The sequence below is a fragment of the Eurosta solidaginis genome, chromosome 1 (assembly GCF_040869045.1).
Source record: "Eurosta solidaginis isolate ZX-2024a chromosome 1, ASM4086904v1, whole genome shotgun sequence".
NCBI classification, from domain to species: domain Eukaryota; kingdom Metazoa; phylum Arthropoda; class Insecta; order Diptera; family Tephritidae; genus Eurosta; species Eurosta solidaginis.
The window spans coordinates 7,895,852-7,921,919 of NC_090319.1; the positions used below are offsets into that span (position 1 = coordinate 7,895,852).

The 26,068-nt window shown below is 32.0% G+C and overlaps 1 protein-coding gene across 50 annotated transcripts in view; it reads right to left on the reverse strand.

The window, feature by feature from the left end:
- Positions 1–7,888: 7,888 nt before the first annotated feature.
- The window catches only part of gish (casein kinase I gish), a 230,538-nt gene continuing 212,358 nt past the window's right edge, over positions 7,889–26,068 (reverse strand). For 32 of the 50 annotated variants that reach the window (XM_067778917.1, XM_067778929.1, XM_067778914.1 and 29 more), the window contains 3 exons: positions 24,540–24,635; positions 12,273–12,379; positions 7,889–12,024 (listed from right to left, as the gene is read on the reverse strand). In XM_067778917.1, coding sequence (XP_067635018.1) covers positions 11,949–12,024; positions 12,273–12,379; positions 24,540–24,635 — 279 coding nt within the window. In that variant the 3' untranslated portion in view covers positions 7,889–11,948. Of the gene's footprint in view, positions 12,025–12,268; positions 12,380–19,044; positions 19,383–24,539; positions 24,636–26,068 lie in introns of those variants that run through there. The other 18 variants (XM_067779074.1, XM_067779069.1, XM_067779027.1 and 15 more) reach the window with 9 other exon arrangements.

Below are 26,068 nucleotides of genomic sequence, written 5' to 3' on the forward strand. Positions count from 1 at the left end.
CTCTTGATTTTCCCTACAAATTGGCCGGACGGGACCTACATGTTTTATGCCGACTCCGAACGGCATCTGCAAGGCAGATGAGTTTTCACTGAGAGCTTTTCATGGCAGAAATACACCCGGAGCGCTTGCCAAACACTGCCGAGGGGCGACCCGCTTAGAAAAATTTTCTTCTAATTTAGAAACCTTATTTCTAAAATTTTGATGTTGCTTTGCACGGGGTGCGAACCCAGGGCATACGTTGTGGTAGGCGGAGCACGCTACCATCACACCACGGTGGCCGCCAAACCTATTAAGCTGTCTCTTTATCAAAGAACACGAAACCGAAACATATCCCGCGCTGCGGACATCATAGGGGTGAAGGTAGCTTGGAAAACAACTGGTACGAAGAGAAATGGGTCTCTGCCACGGATAAAAGGGAGCACAGCAATATACGGTGCAAGCGAGCGTTTTTGTGGCCCGAAGGCAGAAAATATATGCCCACTTGTAAGAAGAATTCTAAGCTAGGATAAAAATATTGCTGGGTGGCGCAAGCATCTAGATATTAAGAAAGGTTGTTCCTATTCATCCGAGAAATCCAGAACAATAATGTCCGAAATTTCCTAACTTTTTTTATTTAAAATTTTTTTCTTTTTCTTAATTTTAATTTATTATAGACGATAGAAAATATGTTTCCTGACGAATACCCACTGTAAAAGAAATTGCAAAAAGGTGTATTAAATTAGCTTTCCGGAAGGTAAGGAGCCTGCAATGTGGAGCATAGTCCATAGGCCGTCAGCAATGCATTTGTGGGTGAACTTTGGATATTTTGGAAACTTCCTGAAATTCGGAATCCTGTGATGGACTTTTAGATAGTTCTAGATGAGCTAAGGACTTGAAATTTGGAACGTCGTAGTACATACTTACTTATTTGGCCCCTAATCGTTTAAACGACTATTGCCTTCCAACAAGGCGAACCAGTCGCTTCTTCCTCGTGTCTGTGTTAGAGGACAGTTCATCATTAAACCTCCTTCGATATACACTATTGTCATCACGAACAGGACCATAAATATTCCTTAGAACTCTTTTCTCGTATATTCCTTAAAACTCTTTTCCCGTATACCGTCCATGATGAGTGTCTTATTAAGCGTGATTTTTGCTCGTCGTCAGAGGAATTACTTTTCAATTGTCCACTCAGTCCACTCGTTCGCAAGAGTGATTATTCCTTTGGTTTCTAGGATGTCACATTTTCTTTGTTTATTATGGCTCACGCATTGATGAAATCCTTCAGTTCTGAACTGTGTATTGTCCTCGTTCACCGCAATAACTATCGACACTAGAATCATATTTTACAGTATTAGGTTAAAGATGAAATCATGACAGCGAGTCATTTCTAACCCTTTCGCAGAGACACTACTGATAACGTCCAATCAGGGCGTCCGCATTGGACTTCCGTCTTTAACACAGTACACTAAACAGAACTTCATATATATGCGGTATTAGATAGGCTGATACGCGGTAATTAGCGCCTTTTTGTTTTTGTGGATTGGGCAGAGCCATGCACTCATTGTTGTATAACGTTAAAGACATGCCTCGAAATTGTTGATCCTTTGTCGGATATAGATCCGGCACGTTCCGGTTATTCGTACTATTAAGACACTAGACCGACCATCTCCGAAACGATTTGATATGGCCATGTGAAACCACTGCTACAAACAAAAACAACAACAACTATGTGAAACCTTCCAGGTCATCCCACCCCCGTTCGACTAATCACCTAGGGAACGGAGACGCTTATCCCATTCCGATAGCAGATTCGGATTCAGCGCATCAAAACACATCGGAATACATATGCCGTATTAGCAGATCTTACAATTTATGTATTTATTGTTGGGCGCTGTAATAAAGCAGCAAATATTTTTTTTATCCCGGAATCCGGCCGGATATTGGCAACCTAACTCACTTGCAGATTTTGGACAAAATTTCCTAGCTTAATTCTGCGTCAGATAGAACTTTACGTACAACTTCAACTTTTGGCAATAAAGCTAAGGGACACGAATTTCTTAAATGTTAACAGAGTGAATGCTTTGGCGCGAAAATTTAGGCAGCTTCTAACTTTTGATAACTTGGACATCTGCCGTATTTATTTTCACTTTATTCGCAGCATTTTTCAAGTTTTGGAATAATATAAACAGTAACAGATGTTTCAATGCAATTTTTACTCGTGCAAGCGTTGTACTTCGGCGCTTCATTGTGACAGTTTTATGTTCTTCGCTTTAAAGCTCTCAATTGTCAAAGTTAAAAGTGGCGCAAGGTTTCATCTGACGCCACCCTTAAAACCACAACAGCCTTAGCTTGCATTTAGGTCTGCTTCAGCCTCAGCCTTGTCCCCTTATAGTCGCTAACTGTTTGAAATAAAAAAATAAAGCTTCAAAATTTATTTATTTTTTCCATATTTTTTCTTCTTATTTATTTACTCACTTTGAAATCAATACTATTTCAATCAGAGTGTAATAATTGCATTAATGTTCATTTTATTTTGTTTATTCATAATGTTTTAATTTTATTTTTACTTTTTCTGACGTTTCAAACTTAAACTAGTTTGCGTTTCATTTATGCAATTTCTAATTCAAAATTTTTAAACCTTTTTTCTCATTTATAATTTAACATCAATATCATTAATACACACACTCGTACATATTTTCATAATTTTATTTATGTAATATGATTAATCAAGATTTGTAAATCATACAATAATGAACGTGATCATTAGCTTAACGACATAATATATAAATAATTAGCATTAGGCTCATGCTCATAATCATCATTATAGAAGTAATCATAGCTATGATTAAGTAGCTCAACGCAAATTAAATGACAAATTTAAAGTACTCAATTACATTACATTACAAATAAATGTAAATATGCGTTTCCTATATTTATGTATATTTGTATATTTTTTTATCGTACTTTCTTAAATTAATTTATTTTATTACTATTTATAATATTTGTAATTAAATTTATCGCTTAGCTGTGATTTGTTGTTTTTTCTTACTATTTTTTGTTTGTTTTTACTGAATTTGCTCTCATTTACACTCAAAAAAAGTTCTTTGATTATTTTGTTATTTTTTCGATAGATTTTATTTGCATAACTTTTTTTCGGCCTATCGCTATCGATTGATTATTTGCATTTATGTATATAATGCATAAATATACACAAATATTTAAATTAATTTATTCAATTAATATATAATTTCATATTTTGCTTATCAGTTTTTCATTTCCCTTTCTTTTTTTTTAATTACAACTAAATGGTATTTTACAGGATTTTTCTTAGCGATTTGTAAATTTTAGATCATGCGGGTTATTCCGTGTAAAACTGATACATGATGGGAATCGGCTATTTTCGATTTGGTTTAAACCTCTTTTTTGCCAAAAATTTGTGGGCTGTGTGGTTCTTATTAACACTGCAAGTTTGAGAACTGCTTTTTTTTTTTATTTTTTAAATGTGCCCTCGCGCAGCCACTGCAACCTTGTTGAAAATTGTTTAAGTAAAATACATATATGAGCTTTCACTAAAAAACATCCTATTTCCACATAACTTCAATATCCCGGCATCTGCGATGGAGCATTTGGAATTTGCGTTCGGAGATGCGGAATTTTTGAATGGCTTTTTTGATTCTTTAAAAGTGTTACTAATAAAACTTTGTTATTGACTTTGTATTAACTTTGCTTTATTTCTAATAACTGCAATCTATGCAAAATTGGGGCATCTTATTTTTTTTTTTAACAGCCAAAATTTTCTCAAAATGCATAAAAGTAAAAAGTGCCACATTTCCATCGTTTTACAACTTGAAATGGAACTACCCTAACCATTATCGCTATTTTCTTTTAATAATTTTTAATGTAAGTATCTTTATACTAAAAATTTAATTTTATCAATTAACTATACAAAAAGAGTGTGTGAAGAAGAGCGTAGAAAGAGCGGTGTGTTTGTTTGCCTTATTTGTAAATTGTTTCCTGTTTATATAACACTTTTGTTTTGTTCCTTTAACTAACTGCAAAAACATTTCTTATTCGTTTTTGTTTAAATATTTTGTTTTTGTCCTTTTATTTATTTACCTTCGGCTTACTTTAAGTGCAACGCAGTGTGACACACTTGTTAGCTTTTTGTTTTTTTTATATTTCATACATTTTATCTAGACATTCAAATTCTATTTCGTCTTTGTTTATATTGCATACGTTGGCCACTCGCTTTTTTTTCACCAACTTGCACGTGTTGTCGTTAACTTGTTTTTTTTTTTTTTTTTTTTTGTTAGGGTGGGGTGAAGTAAAAACAGCAAACCTTGCTTAGCACGTAGGTGGAAAAATGCAGTTTCTAGAACACGTTGCAAATTTGTATATAAAAAAAGTTAGCCATCCACCCAACGTGTTGAGTATTGTAATAACGTTTGTTGTTGCTCGTCTTTTTGTGTCCACTTCGTTTCACTTCGTTCCACCCTTATGTATGTTGTGTCAAATGTATTTAGTGATTTTAGCAAAACAAAAAAAGACATTTCGAACAAATTTATATTCGAATGTCGCTGCTTATTTTTACTTTTCCAAAATCAAATATCAATCACGAAAAGAGTTACCAACTAAAAAAATAACACGTTTCAAATACATTTGCTTTCGAATCGTGTAGCGGAATCAGTCTCAGCCTTTGAGATAACTTCCCAATTCGAAAATAATTTTGAACACAAAAATATTGAAAAAATACAAAAAATACAGTCGTCTGGCATTATCTTTATTTTTGTAGTTAACTCCTAATCTTTAATTATATAACTAGATTTCCCATATAGATTTTTCCCTCGATAATCGGTAGTTATCTCTAATAGGAAGAACAAAATAAAAGATAAACGCAACAATTTGACAGAAAAGAATCCCAGGGATGGACGCGTAATTATTTATTGACGATTTATTATAGACTAGCAGACCCGGCAGGCGTTGTTCTGCCCTAAATTTGGCCTATATGCATACATTTTAATAATCTTTTTCCGTCTAACTCTACCCTCCCCCTCTACACTTTTTCCTAATCCTTTTAATCACTCCTCCCTCCGTCTTTTTCGCTTCATCTATCTCCATCTTCGTCTCTTTATATCTCTTTCTCAGTCTCCTCCTTCTCTCTTTTCTCTTCTCTCACGTTCTTCTCATTCTTCTTCATCCCTTATAGCCTGTCCCAGAGGGTGGTATGTATTTTGTTCTAGTCCCAGTCCCAGTCCCAGTCCCACTCCGATTCTCAGTCCCAGTCCCACTCCGAGTCTCAGTCCCAGTCCATTTCCGGTCTACTTCCCTGAAAAAAGGGTCGTAAATATTAATATAGGCAAATTTATATACCAAATTTCAGGCAAATCGCATAGGACGTATGTAAATAGGTATGTGGGTATTATTAATTCATGTCCTTATTTCGGATTCGCATGCGTATTTATCAGTTTTGCCAGGTTGATGGGACTAAATCGAATATCACAATGAAAATTACTTTAGAGATCTCAGCAACGGCTTTCATTTGATATCCATATTACCCACACATTCTAGGGGTACCCGGGTCCATTTTTCGGCATATATCTCTAGACCCTGTACGTCGATCGCAATCAAAGCAATGTAATAACCACCGCGTGAGGTATACGCAACTTGTGTGAAAGCTTGAACAAAATCGACCGACGCATCTCTTCAAACACCGGCGACCAACTAACACACATTTTAGCCTTTCTTTTTATACATATATATAGATTTTTATTTTTCACACTTCACTATAATATTAAAACGAAATGCAGATATTCGTTGCTTTTGAAACTCGGCTTAAAAATTGCACATGGAAGAACTAAAGACTCTCCTGAATTAAAAAATGTCTTAGTACATCTAAGCCGCGGCCCACCTCAGAAACCCCGGTCCCGGGGTAATCAGCCCATTTTCTTCTTTTCAAACCAAATTGCAGAAAAAGGCCCCAGCTACAAAATATAAATATAAGCTCAGTTCTAAGCACTATTTCCGAATCAGAGTTACAGGAAGTCTTACGGCTGATTTTGCAAATTTTCAATATTTGAAAAAAAAAAAAAAATTACCGAGAACTTTAAATAATCAATTTTTCAGTCTAGCCACAGTATAGGCCCCCAAAACGCAATATTTCGCACTTTGATTCAAAACTGAGTTTTTTTCGAACTTAAAATGTTTGCAGTCGAATTTGCATTTCGGATGAATGGGGGCAGCTAATTTTTTTATGCAAACTAATATAATTGTGCGATAGAATACATTTTTCAAACAAGATACAAAACTGGGCCGCTGAACGCAACATTTTCGAAAACAAATTTTTTTTCGAACTTCATTTTCTTTTGTTTGACAACGGACTTTTCCAGAAAACATCAAGTGGTAAATTTTTGAATCGATCGAAAAAAAAAAACACAAATATTCCCTCGTTTTATCTAGATACTGAACCCTAAAACCAAAAGAAATCAGAGAAAAATAGGGCGAATTACTAGAGTTTTGTAAATATTTTAGTTGGAGCTAATTTTTATGGCTAATTTAGGTAATCAGAAATAAAACTATACAAGCCTACTGAGATACCGAACACAAAATAATACATTTTAATTTTAGAATAGAATTTCAAAATCGTGCTCAGGGTGGCATAACATTTTTAAATATTTTTCCTACTTAGACCACGTTTACACATCCCATAATCTACAATAAATCGTCAATAAATAATCTACGCGTTTACATATGTTCCATCACTGGTATATAGATTACGTTAAATTTTCATCTTTTTTCTTTTATTTTGTGCTTCCAATTAGAGATTACACTTTAGAGATGGAACTTTTTCTATGAAAAAATATCCGCACCTATAAAATTTGTTCATAATTACAGATTATCGAAGGAAAAATTTTTTATGAGAAATCTAGTTATTACGATTAGGAGTTAAGTACGAAATGAAGACAATCTCGTTATTTGTAAACAAGGTCTTGCAGACGTTTAATAATGACGGAAAAATTTGGACAAAAAATCTGGCAGCAAGTCGAAAACGGCTCTAAAAAACAGCCCATTTATAAATTTTGTGATAGGTAGTCTTACATACTTGAGCAAAAATACACTAAAAAATCGCGGCGACAGATTTAAAACTTAAATAAAACTTTCAAAAATAAATGAGCATGAAATGGATGTTGTAGTAAAGGGATTTTAAAAATTCAGTTCTTTCAACGTTAAATCGCTTAAATCAAGATGAAATTGGGATACAACGCAACAGCAAGGTAATGGGAATTGCCAAATGGGAAGAAAATGGGTTCGGCTAGTAAATCGTACATGCCAGCATATGTCAAAAGGTAATAACTATCACATGTTTCAAGGTTCTGCCAAATGTAAGAGGAAACGATTGCTGAGTAAAATAGATTTTGCCTTTGGTGAAAGTTTTTCAAAAAATTTTGATATTCTTTGTGCCGGCTATACGAGAGTTTCTTGAATATCAGGTACGACTAAAAGCAGAGAGCAAATGTCATGTCGTCTATGCTTCTAGAAGGAATGAGGCGTGCCCCGCTTCGCATTTAAAAATAATCAACCAGATAAAACGCGCAAATGGTTAGATTTTTTTTATAACTTTACGAGGGTTACCGGGTTTACGAGCTTTGCAAAATGTTTTCGGGCTTTCATGAGTTGCTCTAATGATAAAAAATGTAGAGCAAACAACAAGCAAGTCGCGAGTTGAAGGGAAAACTTTAAGCCCCTAAAAGCATGCAACATTTGGCGCTATAGATTTGAATGCGGCAATCTAGCAAAGAAATTTAGAAAAATTTCCATACTTTTATGAGAGCTATATTGAAAAATAGCAACAAAAAACAATTGCATAGCTACACTAAAGAAAAAAAGTTGCAGAGAAATGAGACACGCATTTTTAAATTTCATAATTATTTTTTCTTTTAATTTAATGTATATGGTTGTGTATGTATAGATGTATATGTATTTTTTTAATTCTCTTTTATTTTACTACTCTCATTGTGATATAATTTAAATTATAAATTAACACAATAACGTAAATATTATTAAAAAAATTTTAAAAATAATAATTATAATCATAATCACTCATAATTATAAATTATAATTGTTTAAACATTAATCAATTATTCAATTATTTAACTAATAATAGTAGTATTTAGGTAAGAAATTTTAATGTAAGCCTAAGCGAAAATAATCATATATTCTAAATTTATGTATTTTTCAAACAAAAATCTGCAAATACAATCGTTAACTTAATTATCAAAACAAAAAAAAAATGTTTGTCTTACATGGATTTCGCTTACATTTTGCATATTATACACTTCATTTTTTCTTTTCATATAACTAATTAATCGTTGCATACTCAGTTGTGTCGATTGAGTGGATGGGTTGGGTGCGAGCGCAAGTGCAGGTAGTTTGGAATTATCGGATGAAACTACTACATTCACAGAAGAAGCACACTAGGTGAGGGGTTGTATTTAAAAAGAGGTGCAGGGGCGAAAGAAAGCGTGTGCATGATTAGTATCAGATATTTACAAAAAAAAAACCTTTCTCGATAGTTTTAATAAGACAGTGTTGCCTGGTTTAGTAAGTTAATGAAAAATAACTGTATTGGGAGGCGTTTAGCAATGAACATTAAAATCTTTTGTAGTTTAAAGGCATACGTAATAAGCTAAACAGAAATGTACCAAGGTTTTTGCAGACGCCAATTGATATTTGAAAAGAAAATACAATCAGTATCAATTCGAACTTGGCCATTACAATTCTCGCTTATATGGTCAGTAAATTTATTTTCTTTTTTTTTTTGCTAGAGAAATCGAATTAGAATATCCAGCAGTCGAATTCCAAGTTGGACTAAAACATCTCAGTCGGAAATCCAAAAATCAAAAAATACGTACGCCCAAATTATATAGTATTTCATTAATGGCTCTCTTGCTGCTGGAGCAGCGAGCCATGTGACAGACATTTAATGAAGTGTTGTACATTTCCAAACGCAGCTGATATCTCCTATACATGCAGCTCTAAGCTTATTCGCAGACTGTGTTTGAAAGTTTTGCAGCCAGCAGTTAGGTTAACTCGTTTTCAGAACCCCTACGACTAGCAAAATTGGAAGGGAACTCGCAAATTTAGGAAAATGGTATAGTCCACGAAAAAATTCTGATCACGCTCGTTGTTTGTATCTGCTCTCAGTACTCATATAATAACACAGCCTCCCAGAAAATATAAAGTGGGATATTCAACGGACTGGGAGCTAGATCACAATTTTCAGTTTTTGTAATTCTCCTCCATAATTTTTTTTAAACTTCCTTAAAAAAACAAATGCAATGTAATAAAACAAAATCGCATTTTCTAACTAGCTATCTAAGAAATATTGAGCAAGATAAAAAAGGATGACTCCATTCTAAGGCTAACGCTAAACTTATTTATATGAGCCACACTAAACTTTGTAATTAGTTTTGTGTAGAGAACAGCTGAACTTCGGCATTGTTGCCACTGGAACGACAATTCTTGGCCGGATATGGATCAAGATCTATTCACTGATTAGAGAAAGGTAGCTTTTCATAATTCTATTGTCGACATCCGTCGGGTCGATAATTTAATTCAATATCGAACGTTCGGCGCTATTGCCATATGACGAATATATGACATCAACATTTTTTTATTTATATCGGGGTACTGAAAGGCGCCACAGGTTTTCACAAAAATTACTTGGAGTTTCCAATACCAATTTTGTAATTTGCGGTTAAATACTTGTACCTTTGAAAATGTTCCTGGCGAAATTAGTCGCAGATTTCTTCGATTCAAATTGGCCATTCTAGCCATTGGCCGTAATTGTCTTGCTCTCTACTTTTGGGTTTGATCTTATTTTAAATACTATGACTTAATATGAGAATAAATTTTGTTTTAGAAGTAACATGTGCGACAGCATTTTTGAAAACGTAATAACTCCTTTTATGAATAAAAGATTCGAGATCCAAAAGTAAAAAAAGAAAATTTTCACAAGGGCAAGCCTCGTAAAAGGACAAGAATAAAAATTGTAATATTGCGCCTTGAAGTATACAACAATTTTTCCTGCTTTACTAAAATAGAATTTTTTACGCAAATGAGAATTATTGGTACGCTTTTTTAGTGCAAAACTAAACAGTAATACACATTTGCAGAAAAATTGTTGAATACTGGAAAATACTATTTCCAAGGCGCCAATTTTGCTATTCAAGCCTTCCAGCTAGAGGCAGAGCCAGTCTAGTCTGTCTCGTCTGAATCTGTAAATTGTATCTTTTTTCAATACTTTTTTATATTCCAAAACAATTGATTTATATTTCAGAATTTTAAGATGTAGATTGGCATTGCATACAACGTTAACTAAATAAAATTTCAACTGTTTACTAAAAATTGTTCTTTTAATACTAAAATTTAGTAAAAAAATCAATTGTGAAGTGCGCCTAAAAATATGCAATATATACCGTATAGAATCAATAAGCTATTTCTTTTTTTGTTTTTATAAACATCTCGATATAATTGCAATGCTTTTTATATAATTCATATATACCTTTCCACTGTTTTTACAGCCATTTTTCACTTACTTAAGCTAAGCAACGTTGTAATAATAATTCTAAATATACACTGCATGTACATACATATATGTAGGTATATACCCAATCGAAAAAACTAATATGCGCATCGTGGAATATATAAATATGAAGCGTTTCCCTTTCGTATATAAAGTTTTTAACTTCAATGCGGTTCTTTGAGCAGGCAATAAGCATCACTTACAATAAGTTTACTAAGCCTTGAACTGAAATTCGTTCAAAATATCGTCTAATTGATATCAAAACTTATAAAAGAAAACTGAAGCTTATTTCTCATATCTTAATAAAAAATTAATGAAGCCGGCCATCATACGAAATAAACATGTTATACAAGACCTCTAAATTTGAAGCTTATGTAGAGAGGAACTTTTTTATTCTTGTTTTTTTGTTCTAGTAAAGCTCTTCAATTACCTCTTATGTCCTTACGTTTCTTTCATAGTTTAGTGTAATGAGAAAGGGGCTACAACAGGTTTAGCGGACAAAACTATACAAAATCGGCTTCAGAGTTCAAAAGGATATTTTAAAAGGAATTATAGAGCTTTTTGAAACTAAAGTAATGATATACCGGATTTCAAACAACTTCAGCTGTATTTGCGAGGATAAACAAATTTATACTTTTCCGAGAACTTTTCAACATAAACTTCAAATTTTGGGCATAATTTTGCAATTTTTGGTCAATAAAAGACCAGTTCAATGTTGCCTACCTTCGCATGAAGCCAAAGCAAAAATGTATAGAGGAAACATGAACAAAAAAAGCGCTTCTGAGGAAACGATGCGTTTTGCTCCAATTTTACATCGCTTTTAACCCGCTTTCCGATTAGATATTTATAATCGCAAATGTTTTTGTGTGTGTGAAACAAACGATTATTTACTTTCAATATTATCGTGTTTCTGCTGCTGTTTTTTGTTTACAATTTTTAATTTTCATTTAAAAAAAAATTTATTATGAATCTGTGTGGATTTTGTTGTTACAGTTTTTTTTTTGTGTGGATTCAACATCCAGTGGATTTTAATAATCTTTTTACTATCTTTTTGCATATTTTTTGTTGACTTTTTATTTATTTTTTTTTCAACTTTTTTTTGTTTTCATTTAAATTTAATAAATGGTAAATGTAGTATGTATGTATGCCATGAATGTTGTATGTATGTATTTATAAATTACAACGGAAGTGTCGGTGTGTTTGTAGTTGGTGTTGGCGTCAACATCGACGCGGATGGAGGATAACGCAACGTATGCTGTGACGTTGCTTGTTGTATATAATCCTGACTTGGATTATTTAATACGCTATCCCGTGAATTTGAATGTGAAGTGGCGCGTAGCAATGTGACAGCTTCGCGTTCTGGACTACATTGGACACCGTCTAGTCATTTTTGACGTGATGATTTCTTCTTCTTTCGTTTAAAGAAACAACAACATCTGCAAAGACAACACAGGAATGAACTGAAATCAAAATAGATTATATAATAACAACCAAGCAAAGTAAAGAGGAATAAAAATAGTACAAAAACTACGACTAAAATTGAAAAAAAGTTTAAATCAGGGACCGAAACTCATTTTATTATTGAGTTGAAAAAGAAAATTGTTTCCTTTCACGTGTTATAACAGTTTGGGTCCCTGAATGAAACTAAACTAATATTTTCAAATTCAAAACAAAAAATTAACTAACAAAAAAAATTAAGCAAACTTACTTTGTTTCATCGACAAGCTCCACTTCAGGCTGTTGCGTTATAGGAGTATTTGAGTGGCCAGCAGTGGGATCGTCCGCATTCAACTCGCCATTTGTTGAACTCACAACCTGTTGACAGATAAAAGAATATAAGAAAAGTTGTTTGTTGGTGAAACACAAAGTAAATGTTTATTACAACAAATTATGTTTTTTAAGATTTTTGATGTTTAAAAAAAAAGGGAATGTAGGTATTATGGCCAACATGACCGACATTGAAAATAACATACAATGAGACACTCAAAAATTCAAAAACAAATACAAAAGTAAATATGTAGGTCACATGATCACATGAACGAGCACAAAATACTTCTACATATAGAACGCTAACCAAAAAGTACTTAAGTACATCGATATGTAGTAATGCTGAAATATTTTGAAAAAAATTCACATAAGTAATCCAAAAAGTGTTGACTATTTATTAATAGATAAAAATGTTTAAAAATGTATCGCCGTATCCATCAAATAATTTGTGCAGTAGAACGCCAATATTTAAGGGCCCATTACTCATACTTAGCATAGACTTGACTTGACTTGAGAACTGTCACTTACAGTTCTGTTAAATTAACATTACATGTTACTGATTATTCAAAACTTAGCAACACTCAACTTGACTTAGAAGTCTGTGAATTTTGAATTTCTATGTAAGTTCCAAGTGACGTTTACATTTTGAGATACCATTTGTTTGTTTCCATTTCATTCTGACATTTTGTCATACAAATTGACATTTATTGATTATGATGCCAAATTGTATGCGCTAAGTGGAGTATAATCGTGGCTAAGTTGCCAAGTTTACGCCAAGTCAAATCAAGTCTTTGCTAAGTATCAGTAATGGGCCCTTTACTGTCACTAAAACTTTAAACTTCAAGAGCGCTTAGCAGTGTGCAACAGTTACTGGCGTTTTATTTTCTGGAAATAATGTTGCCCTGGGTTTGCTCAACCCTTTAGGTATGTTTGCATAATCATTTCACAAAATATTCCCTTCTTGTTAAGAACGAGAGAACTAGAAATACAGCAATTTCGAAGTACACAAATTTTTTTTCCAAAGAAAAAATTCCGTAAAAGTTACGTAAAATGCTACTAGTTGTCAGACGCAGGATATTTCAAAAAATGCCTACAAGTATATCAAAAATTGAGCAATTTTAAATCTAAAGTAAATAAAGTGTTACAATCAAAAGTTCCTAACAAAAACAACAGCAAGTGAAACATTTGCCTTATAAAAAGTATAATAAATTGTCGAAGCCGAGGCCTGATTGGAATAAGAGCCTATCTCGTGTGCCTGTTCTGAAATGTCCACCTTAGAATTAGTTTGGTAAGCCTCATTCAAGAATAAGCACTTTAAACGACTTTTCTCGGCTCAAAATATATAGGTAGGGCATTTTAAAACAAATTCTAAGATATGCTGTTCGTTCACCAAATTTTTTGAGAGGATGTTGTTTAAACCAATTCTTCAAAGACATGGTATTTTTCAAACAAAACGCTCTATATCGCGTTTTATAGTAGCTTGCTAATGGGTCGTTTCCGAAATGAACGCTGAGAATGGGTAATACTCCAAGCAGAAATCAAAATAATATTGAATCTACAAAAATTTACAATTTACTGCCATATATTTCAATGGAGTACCTATCAAATAATTTTGTTTATTACTATTTTAAAGCAAAGCGAATTCAGTACCAGGTCTTGCTATCCCATCAGCTTATTGCTTCTTGATATTTTCCATACGCCTTGTTACAACAATATGCCAATTTCTTTTGGCTTGACATACATCTGCGTGGTGAGTTGGGTTGAGTTCGCTTTGCCATCAACTTGTATGGATTCTCCTTGCTTAAAAGCCAATTTTATTTCGACTAAAGAAGTTCGGTTAAAACTAGGGAAATTCGGTGATTTCTCTGCAAATAAAAATATGTTGCATGTCTTGCTTATTCCACCAAGAAATTGAATTGTAAACGCTAACAAGGGTAATTGGAAGATTACTAAAATCTCTAGGTACCGTTGATTATGTTTTCAGAGGGCAACATCATAGCCGCTGGGCCACTACAACTGCTTGATAGGTTGTGCAAAATGTTGTATTTAACATTGTAGTGTACACGAATTGTACCGTTTCCTTTTTCTTGAGCTTAGTCTAAGAACGTTGTACTTGATTTAAGAACATCGAACATTTTTCATATTTTAAGATCAGCCGTTCTCTTTTCAAGAAAATGGTGTCAGTTCAAGAACAAGGTTGTTGTTTTAGGAACAGGTCGTTAGTTTCTTAAAAACAAAAAAGTAAGAACTTAAAAAGCTTGAATTTAGTCCGGTGGTGTTGAATTTTAGAACAGCGTTTTTCTCTGAGTGTATAATATAATCAAATAAAAAATTTCCATATTCCGTTTTCAATTTTTGTTCTAACTTATATTATTAATTTCTTTGTTTCACTTTTTTATTATTTCGTTTCTTCTGTTAATTCGAGTTTTTATTTGCACCAAGCGCAATTTGTTTTAATTGGATCAATTTTAATAGAAACTTTATTTTTTAACTCTGGTTTAATTTTATTTTTTAGCATAATTTAGATTCACTTTGAATTTCACATTTGCCATTTCGAATATTTTTTATTTTTATTTGAACTTTAATTCTCGTTCATTTCGTTTTACTTCTAGCTTTTTCTTTAGCATATTTCAATTTCGCTTTATTCTGCTCTTTTTATTTTTTTTATTTGAATATTAAAATTTTATTTTAAGCCAATTTTACGGTGTTTACGTTTTTTGTTCAGTTTATACTTTTTATCTTAAATTTTTTTGTGCATTTTATTTAATATTATTTTGTTTTTCTTTAACTTATTTAATTTTTTTTAATTTTGTCTTATGCCGCTTTTTTAAATTTCATTCTTTTTCAATTTGTCAAGTTTATATCATTTAATTATTCTATTTTACAGTATTTTTAATTATTTCAAATTTTTATTCTAAAAATTTTTTTAATTATTTTTTTTTTTTTTATTTAATAATTTGGGAAAAATTTAAACGGACAAGGCGACAGCTTTTCGTTTATACATTGTAAGTCTCTTCAAAGTCATTGCTCCCGGGAGTGGGATTCGATTATTTTTTGTTTACTAACTTAAATTTTTTGTATTTACCAAAATGATAAATGATAATTGTTATTCAATTATTATTTCGAAATGGTACCATCGCAATATGCCAGTAAATGTTTCCTTGTTTTCCGTTTTCCCAATAAAACCAAAAATAATAATTTTGTTTTTGTGTAAAATAAAGTGTTTATTTATTTATTATTGTAGTCCCCGATGACGATCTCCGTTGGAGATCGAAATATATTGGAACAAAAACAACAACAACTTGTTTAATTTATTGACCTAGAGCCAGTTTGAAGAAATAATTGTTAAATTTAAAGGTCGCCAAAAATCAAAATTTGTTTTAATTTTGTTTAACTTTTTCAAATTTTTTACTTTTTTTTAAATTTTATTTTATTTTTTAATGTAACTTTTTTTAACTTTTGTATTATTTAAAACTTTTTTTATTTCTTTTGTTTTTATTTCTAAGTTTAATATTTTTTTTTTTTAATATTTTTTAATTTTTTTTTTTTTTCCAATTTATAAACTTTTTTTCTTACTTAATTTTTTCTTGGTTATTTGCTAATTTTTTTTTTTTTTTTTCAGTTTATAAAATTTCTTGTAAGGTATTTAATATTTTTTCGTTTTTATATTATTTGAACACTTTATCGGTTATTGGTTTATTTTTTTTAAGTGCAGAAAAATCGAGCTTATGGAATTGTTCTTAAAGTGTTTATTTGGTATTTTCAGACAATTTTGGGGTATGCAGTTCTGTACTTCAATCAATTTTAGTCTAAATTGAGGCTGATAATTGAACATTGTGCCATATAAAAATATACACTTGAAAAAAAAAGTGGTAAAAATCAAAGCGGATTTTGACAGAACTCAAACTTTTACGTTGTTTTTCTGAAAACTCGTAAATACAACGCTAGAAAATTTTATGAACATTATCAAAAGCTTATGGAATTTTACGAAAACGTTTTTGAAATTAGTATGATATTGCACGATGTTGAGGGTTTTAATCTTAAGAAAGAAAAACAGACAAGAAACGAGAAATTACTCCATTCAAAGAACTACAGCGAAGAAATAGAAAAATTAAACTTGCAAAAGCGCATTCTGAATATTTTAACTAACAATTCAGGGAAACACCATGTATTTTGTGGTATTATAATTTATATAATTGGTCGATATTTCGGTTTCAATCTGAAACCATCATCAGGACTAAAAAAACACAAAATATAATAACAAACATTAGGCAAACATAAAAATAGCAGGCGGATATTTTACATATGGGCATATTTCATAAACAAATACAACTTACACAAATGAATGTACTTGATCGACTGATCATATGTTCGAATAGATGAATGAACAAAGACAAAACAGGAGAAAAGGTAAACAAAATTAAAGTACAAGAAGTATAAACAAATTTTCTTAAAGCATGTACAGTCAAGTATAAACAAAATTAACAATATATGTAACAACAAACAACAAGAACAAATTTCCAAATCATCTTGCTATTTTGTTCTTGTCGCCAAATATGTGGGTAGCGGAATATACGCCGTCGTATGATGAACACTGCTCAACTCACATTGTATGTTGTTGTTGTTTCAGCACTAAATTTCGATAGACGTGCGCACAGACTTCTGTGTCAGATTTATAATTCATTCGCTTCTCATTAGAGGTGTTCATAATATGAAGCATTTCTAAAATAAAACGCTTCTTATAAAATTTTTCCTTGTCCAGAATGACGACATTTTCAAAATCAGGGAAATGTCCAGTATCATTGCAATGGGATGACAAGGCCGTCTTATTGTCCGAGACATTGTTCCTTAACTTGATGTTAGACCTGTGTCCGGAAATCCTTGTCTTTAATTTTTGTTTAGTTGTCCCAACATATACCTTTTTGCATACGTTGGACCCGTCGCCATTGCATGGAATTTGGTAGATTATGTCGGATCTCTCATATTTCGGGATTCGGTCTTTCGTATTGCTGTAAATTTGTCTCAGTGTGTTGCTATATGAGAAAGAGATTTGATACTTTTACCGGTCGTATAAATTAGATCTTCTTATCCTCTCTGCTATTCCTGGAATATATGTGACAGATTTGTATATTTTTGCATTTCTGTTGCTAGTACTTTCTTGCGAGATTTTCTTATAAAAGTTTCGGATCAGATTGTTAACTAGCTCTCTAGGAAATTCATTTTGTTCCAGGGTTGCCTTGATAATAGCAATGTTTTTCTTGTGATATATTTTATCGCTTATTTTAAGTACTCTCGATATAAAATTCTTCGCGGTGTTCAAAATGGTTCTTTTTTCGTGCTTCGAGTTGTAGTTAATTAGCCTTCCAGACGCTGTAGGCTTCTTATACCAGTCGATAACTAACTTATTATCCTTTCTGATTATCAGAGCTAGTTAACAATCTGATCCGAAACTTTTATAAGAAAATCTCGCAAGAAAGTACGAGCAATAGAAATGCAAAAATATACAAATTTGTTACATATATTCCAGGAATAGCAGAGAGGATAAAAAGATCTAATTTATACGACCGGGAAAAGTATCAAATCTCTTTCTCATATAGCAACACACTGAGACAAATTTACAGCAATACGAAAGACCGAATCACGAAATATGAGAGATCCGACATAATCTACCAAATTCCATGCAATGGCGACGGGTCCAACGTATGCAAAAAGGTATATGTTGGGACAACTAAACAAAAATTGAAGACAAGGATTTCCGGACACAGGTCTAACATCAAGCTAAGGAACAATGTCTCGGACAATAAGACGGCCCTGTCATCCCATTGCAATGATACTGGAATTTTCCCTGATTTTGAAAATGTCGTCATTCTGGACAAGGAAAATTTTATAAGAAGCGTTTTATTTTAGAAATGCTACATATTATGAACACCCCTAATGAGAAGCGATTGAATTATAAATCTGACACAGAAGGTTGTGCGCACGTCTGAAACAACAACAACATACAATGTGAGTTGAGCAGTGTTCATCATACGACGGCGTATATTCCGCTACCCACATATTTGGCGACAAGAACAAAATAGCAAGATGATTTGGAAATTTGTTCTTGTTGTTTGTTGTTACATATATTGTTAATTTTGTTTATACTTGACTGTACATGCTTTAAAAAAATTTCTTTATAATAACTGTACTTTAATTTTGTTTACCTTTTCTCCTGTTTTGTCTTTGTTCATTCATCTGTTCGAACATATGATCAGTCGATCAAGTACATTCATTTGTGTAAGTTGTATTTGTTTATGAAATATGCCCATATGTAAAATATCCACCTGCTATTTTTATGTTTGCCTAATGTTTGTTATTATATTTTGTGTTTTTTTATTCCTGATGATGGTTTCAGATTGAAACCGAAATATCGACCAATTATATAAATTATAATACCACAAAATACATTGTGTTTTATTTATACTTGCGGCCTTGAGCTCAATAATTAACCAGAAAGTTAAAATAAACTTATAAGGCTATTAACAAAACCCAAAAATTCAGAGAAACTTCAATATCAAAAGATGAGATGGTGCGCAACATATAAAAAATACACATCACAACATTTGACGAAAAAACGGATCTATGAACTAACAATGAAGAGCACTGAGAACTGAGAACTACGCTCGAGCAACACAAATGTGGAATTTGTTCCTTATGTCTATTTGCTGTTATACCTTTTGCTTTTTCTGAAGAAACCAATAACTGATCTTTAGCTAAATGAAATTCAGTATTTAAAATGTACTAAACTTTGTATTAGGAGTAAAATGAAAAAAAAAGGATTGTAGTAAAATATTAAGAAAAAAAAAAAAACAAATAAAAATACTTAAAATCTGTAAGCAGTTTATTTTTTTTTTGGGCGTTGTGTAATTTTTATTGTTCAGTTGTTCACTTCGTTTGCTTTGGGAGAGTTTTCATCGATGGCCACTTGCGCGTGTATAGATATTTCATAATTTTTTTCATAATAACCATCGAATGGGCTATCATCGTCGGAGCCTGATTCTTCGGGATAGCGCTGGAATTATTGATTATTTGAACAAAAAGAAAAAAAACACGATATAAGAAAAGACAACTTTTGTATGCAGAAAATGCAGCCCCCTTTATGACTGATGAAGATAGACGAGCTTGAGTATAGACAAGTAGTAGAAGTGATTGATCACTGATGCATGCAGTTGTTGCAATATGCGATTGATTTCAAATGCAGATGTAATGAAAACTGTACAATCTTTCAAAGTCATGCGGTTGAGAAATATTAAGAGACCATCTGGACAACCTAAATGAGAGAATAATGTGTTATACTTTGCTCGGACAAGCCGTAATTAGGCCACAATCGTAGACCAAACTATGTCTAACACTTAAACATAGAACCAAAAAAAAAAAGAAAGCAAAAAAAATTACATTTTGCTAATTTGTTCCTTTTTGATGCATGCAACAATACATTTCCGAGTTGTTCTCCGAACTACTCAACCGATTGTATAACAGTCGGTAAATTTTCATATTTTCGATAAATCGATATTTCGATAAAGAATTATTCAAAGTTTTCCACTTTTCGAAATTTTTTTTTGGGCTATAGTCCGATTTTGCCCATTTTCAATACCTATAAACTTTTGGTAAAAATGTTCGAATTTTTGCTCAAGTTAAAGTTTTAACGGACGACAGGACGGGCAGACACTGATAATTAAATTATTATAAAGATATAATAAACCTGTGTGCATGTGTAATTGGTTATAAAAATATAAAAAACAGAGTTAATTTCCCGAAACAAAATGACTATTTCGACTTCTTTTCGAGACTATCTTCTGTTTTTTTTTTTTTACTTTTTTATTGACATTTTCGGACTATTCAAGGATAATTTCGAAAGTATTTCCCGACCATTTCGGAAAAATCGTATAAGTACGGATCTATTTCGAACTCAATTTTCGGGACTATTCGCAAACGTTTCGGGACTGAGATCGGGATCTTTTAGAGAATAAATCTACTATTTTGGCCACGGCTGAATTGCCATATACAACATTTTTTTTTTATTGTTTAAAAAAACAGGCATCTCACACATATGACTATCCTTAGCGTTAACATAGCTTAAGCAATATCAGTTCAACTATTAGGTGATCATGCGAGAAAAATTTAGCAATCTACTGTGAAACAAAAAACTAGATACTTACTACAGTGTGTTAGCATTTAAATATAATCAATCAATTTCTACCAAATACGCATTACTGTGGTGCAAAATATTGAAGTTTTTTATCTTATGTATCATATTCACTTTTCAAAAAGATATGTGTTAAGGAACCGTCTACTCTTACAATTCACAATCGCATGCAACATAATTTCAATCATTCAGAGTGAAACAAAAAGTGAAAACTTCAAAATTCACATATTTTTCAATATTGCTGCACAAAATGCAGATACAAAACATGAAATTTGGACGTTAACGATTAAATACGCGCCAACAACAAAATACACACAAATCGGTTTTGATATGTATGTGTGTGTGCGTGAGAACAGAATCTCAAAGATTAAATTTTTTTAATACGAATACAATTCAACTAATTAACAATCAAACAAATGAACAAACATACACACTTGAGTACCTTGAATTTATGTAGAGTAAATCAAGTGAAAACATTACAATTGAAAAGGCCATAAATATAATTGTCTTCGTTGTAGAGTAGAGTGGTGTAGTTTAAGTACATTTACGAACGACATTTACGTAGTTTACGAGCATATAACGTAACGCATGACAACGCAACGCAATTTAACGCAATGAACGTACGATTTAGTTGTGGGTAGCAGATTACATATTTAAGTATGTACATATTCATATATACACATATTGGATAGGCACATGGTAAGTAAATAGGTAATAGATAGGTAAGTAAATATATACAAAAATAAATGTTAATATATGTAGAGGAAATATAGATGGGACTAGTAAGGAATAAAAAAATGATTCACAGTTATGGAATGAGAGTAAAGTACTGCAAACTAGGTGAAATAAGAAACGCTTATATAAAGTTCGAGAAAGAACTGACAATTGATATATCTTTATACCAGCTTATTCTATTACACAAGCGGACAAAATTAAAAAAAAAAGTCCAACCCCAAAAATGAGTCAACAATTCGAACGGTCTCCGGTTCCCTTAATCTGAATATCGAGTAAGATTTTTCATTTTGGTTTTGTGTTTTCTTACATTGTTTACGTAAATTCGCCTCGAAAACTCCTATTCACACGTTCAGGAGGATTATGTTATGTTCCTACTCGCTCCATCTACCCCTATCCATATCTTGTTGTTGTTGTAGCGATAAGCTTGCTCCCGGAGGCTTTGGGGAGTGTTATCGATGTGATGGTCCTTTGTCGGATACAGATCCGGTACGCTCCGGTACCACAGCACCATTAAGGTGCTAGCCCGACCATCTCGGAAACTTAATGATCTCATTTCACCTGCTAATGAAATCGTAAATTTTTTGCTTTCACACAGAAGTAACTGCTCGATTAGTGTGAAGGATGAGACAGACAATCATGGCGGAACGATACAAGGTGGGAGCATGGTGACATACCTACAAACAAAAAAAATTCCATGTACTTGTAAATTCGATGGACAAATGTCAAAATCGTACTGCGCCGGTAGTTGATGTATCAAATCAAATAAAAAAGGTCATAATCAGCTGTTCGATGCGGCCACCTTGTATCGTTCCGCCATGCATGCAATGACATTTGCTTTGAAAACTAAGAAACGGAAACGGAAGCGGAACGCTGCCAACAGAGTTGCATTGTGCTTTTGACTTCATTAGGCATTCGATTAGCTACTAATGAAATAATAATAGATTCGAATTTTGTAGGGAAGATTGAGCTGAATAAGCGTCTTAATGTAGAAAATTGCCTTTATTATTCAATAAGCCGTCTGTGTGAAATTAGTATTAATGTAGAAAACTGCCTTTATTATTCAATAAGCCGTCTGTGTGAAAACAGTATAATACTGGCTAAAAACCCAGAACGCAGATGGCAAAGAGAGCCCTCTAAAAACTAAAACAAAATTTCAAGGAATATAGCTACACTTTCAAATCATAGATGTTGCTTTGTAATAAAAAAAGTTTTTGAATTGGGAAACCCGGAGGTAAACATATCTTCGTAATTTCACATTTCTGAGTTAGCTCCCTTTTGATCTAGGAGTGCTATTTCATGACTTCCTATTCATGAAATTTCGGGACTATTTTAGAATAATTTCGGATTGATTTAGAAATAATTTCAGCATCACTTCGAGACCATATTGAGTCAAGTTCGATTTTTTTTCAGGAACTCACTACTAATCGCTTTGAGGTTTTTACAGATAATTTTTGGATTAATTTCTGGCTTTCTTTTGGGATTTTATTGGAACTATTTCGGCACAGTTTTGAGATTATGTTTGACCTATCTCCACATGGGAGCTTCCGTATTTTACAGCATTCAGACATTTCTGAAAAAAGTCGAAAGTATTGCAGTGTTACTCAAAAAAGTAGTAAATACAGCTGCGAACACGAAAGTAGCAGTAAAAATTATTTACAAATCGTATCTATTATTTTCTTCATTTCTTCAGTTTTTTTTAATTATAAAAAAAATTCAAAGAATTCTGTAACTAAAACTGCGCATACAAATAACAAAACCGTTTCGGAAAAAATTTGAAAACTCGGGAAGGGCTTAAAAGTCTTCGTGAAAACTTCGAATATCATTCTAACATAGTAAAAGTTATGACAATTTTTTTCCGAAGGATGTTTCTAAAGAAGAGAAAGAAGAAGAAAACCTGAAACATCCTTTGAAAAAAATCAATGCGAATTTTGAGAGTTATAAAACGTAAAGTTTATTCGACAACAAAACTGCATATCAAAAAAATTTTTGAAAATATCCAGTAAACATATGGAAGGTTTTAAGTACTTTTTAAATTTTCGATTTCGAAATTTGTTTGCATAGTCTTTAAACTTTAGCGAATAGTTTTTTCTAACACTAATTTATCAGATAAAATTTATTAATAAAAAATCCATTAATTTTATTAATTATACCACAATTGTGTTACAATCTTCATGCAGATTTCGTATTTCTACTTCAAATTTTATTTAAATATACTAAAATGTAAATTTTAAAAATTCGAACTAATTCAATATTTAATAAAAGCATTATTAGTCGTCATATAATGCAAACACAAATATGTAGCAAAACGATTTTTAAGTATTTAGTTATAAGTTAATGAATACGAAAACAAGGACCAGGAAATAAGGAAATACTGTTTGGAATTATTGCATCGATTAACAAGGACGGGAAGGGGCTGAGTTTACATATTATGCATATCATGGTTATTATTAATCATCATTATCAACAAATATATCAGGACTATCAGTAGAAATTACAAAAATAATAAATAAATATGAATACAGCTGCGAACAGAAAAATAGCAGTTGTAATCCTGATCAAATTTCGTCAATTAAATTTTTTTTATTTTATTTTCTAAAGAAAAAGAATCAATTTTAGCCTAACAAAGTAGAAGTTATATTGTAAATAAATAAATAAAAGGCGCGATAACCTCCGAAGACAATTTTGGCCGAGCTTCTGTTCCAAATTGCGTTATATGTACGTCTCTTAAAATTCGCAATGATTTTAGACAACTTTTTTCCGTAGTGTTTTATATTTTTCTCCAAATTCCGAGAGCTCCGAATAAAAAGTTTGGAGTTTTTGTAAAATTGTCTCGAATTTTCGAATTATTTCGAACACGTTTAAGAGATTGGTTTGCAAAGTTTCGGTTACAAAATTCATATCGAAAATAACCCTAGTAGCCATCGCCGTTTGTAAACTTTGTAATTTTCTCTAATATCAATAACAAAAACAATTGTATAAAGCAATATGCAAGCATGTCTCCCTAATCAAATACAGATAATAATATCGAAAATAAATAATCATAAAAAAAAATTATAATTTAATTGACGAAATTTTAAAAAAATTGCCACTGTTATTTTTCTGTTCGCTACTGTATGTGAGTATGTGATATTGAATAGTTGTGAAAGCGCTGGGTAAAATAATGATTTGTTGCACAAGTACCAAAACAAAACATTGCTTTTAATATTTTTGTATTGCTAAAAAACTTGTACTTATTTCATCTCTTTTCGTTTAACTTATGTAAGCAGTAGAAGAGCAAATGAAACTTACCTGGACTGAACCATGTCGATCGGCCGGTGTTAAATTGCCTAGAGTGGCGCCAGGTTTTGGCACATCTGGCCACGCAGCAACACCTTTGGCATTTGTCTACAATTTTGAACAAGTACGCAAACGCACGTGCAACAAAAAGTCCAGCAGTACACCAATGATAACAACAACCACCACCACAATAATACGCCGCCACATTCAGTAAAACATGCAATTTAATGAGTGACAGCAGCAGCAAGGATTGGGTTAGAGCACAGGTGTTAAGTGTTGGTAAATGGCGCGTCACAAGTTTGTTGTTTGATCAACCAAGCGTCGGACATTGAGCATTTCGAATTTCGTACATACATTTAGGCGCAAGAGAATTCGCATTGCGTTTTTTGGGTTAAAAATTTTGAATTTTTGATTTATTGCGGGAGTTATCCAGAGTACGCATGAAATTCATTTTTGGGTTTGCGGTTTTCATTTTGTTTTGTTGTTTTTTTGTTTTTGTCGTTGGTTAGTGGTGGGTGGCGAATGATGGTTGATGATGATGGTGGTGTGGTGGTGGTGGCAGGCAGTGAGAATACATTTTGTGGTTACGATGAATAGTTGTTTTTTCGATTCGATTTTCGGTAGTGGAAGCGTACATTTGTTTTGTTGTTGTTCGATTTATAAGCACATCATTTGGTTGGTTGATTAGGCACAGCAAATTTCCAGATTTTTTGGATTTTTTTTGTTGTTAATTTTGAGTGGTAAAGTTTGTTAGAAAAAATTTTATTTTAGTTTCAAATATGCACAAAATTTTTAAGAAAATTACATTTGATTGCTACAAAATTTATATGCAAAATCAAACGGAAAACAAAATTTGTTTTTAGAACTAGCGAATATACAAATTGGTTCAGTTTCCGCTTAGAGGAAATAATAAATGTAGTTTTAGTGGTGTGTGTTAGTTACAAGGAAAGGAAGGATATGTACAGTCACTCTAAATAATGGAATAGTCTAGGTTTTAAAATTAAAAAAAAAAAATATTTTTTGTATTGTATTTGGCGGCTTTTTTAACATTAAAAAGCCTTCGTAACAATCTTGAAATGTCAAATTATTTTATTTCATATTATTTACAAAAAATATTTTTGTACAATAAAATTATAAAACTTTCAAAAACAAGTAGTAAAAACTTGCATATACAGCAAGAAACAGTAAAATAGCATTGGCAATATTTTCAAATTTCGTTAATTCAATGTTTTTTTTTATCGAAAGAAAAATAAGTTCTATGAATTTTTTAACTGAAACAATGCAAACCAATTTCGCAAAAAATTAAAAATAAAAGAAGAAGAATTTCGAACCTTTTATGGGGAGTTTTCGAGAAAATTTTGAATTCTTCGAGTTTTTTTTTTTTTTTTGAGTATGCACTTTCGTAATTATGTTTTTGACAATTTTTTTTTTTTTTTGAGTGCTTTAGATTTGGGAAACACATTTTTAATGCGAGTTTTGACTTGGCTAGACCTTGATTGATTGGGTTTCCAAACTGCATACTCAAAAAACTTAAAAGAGAC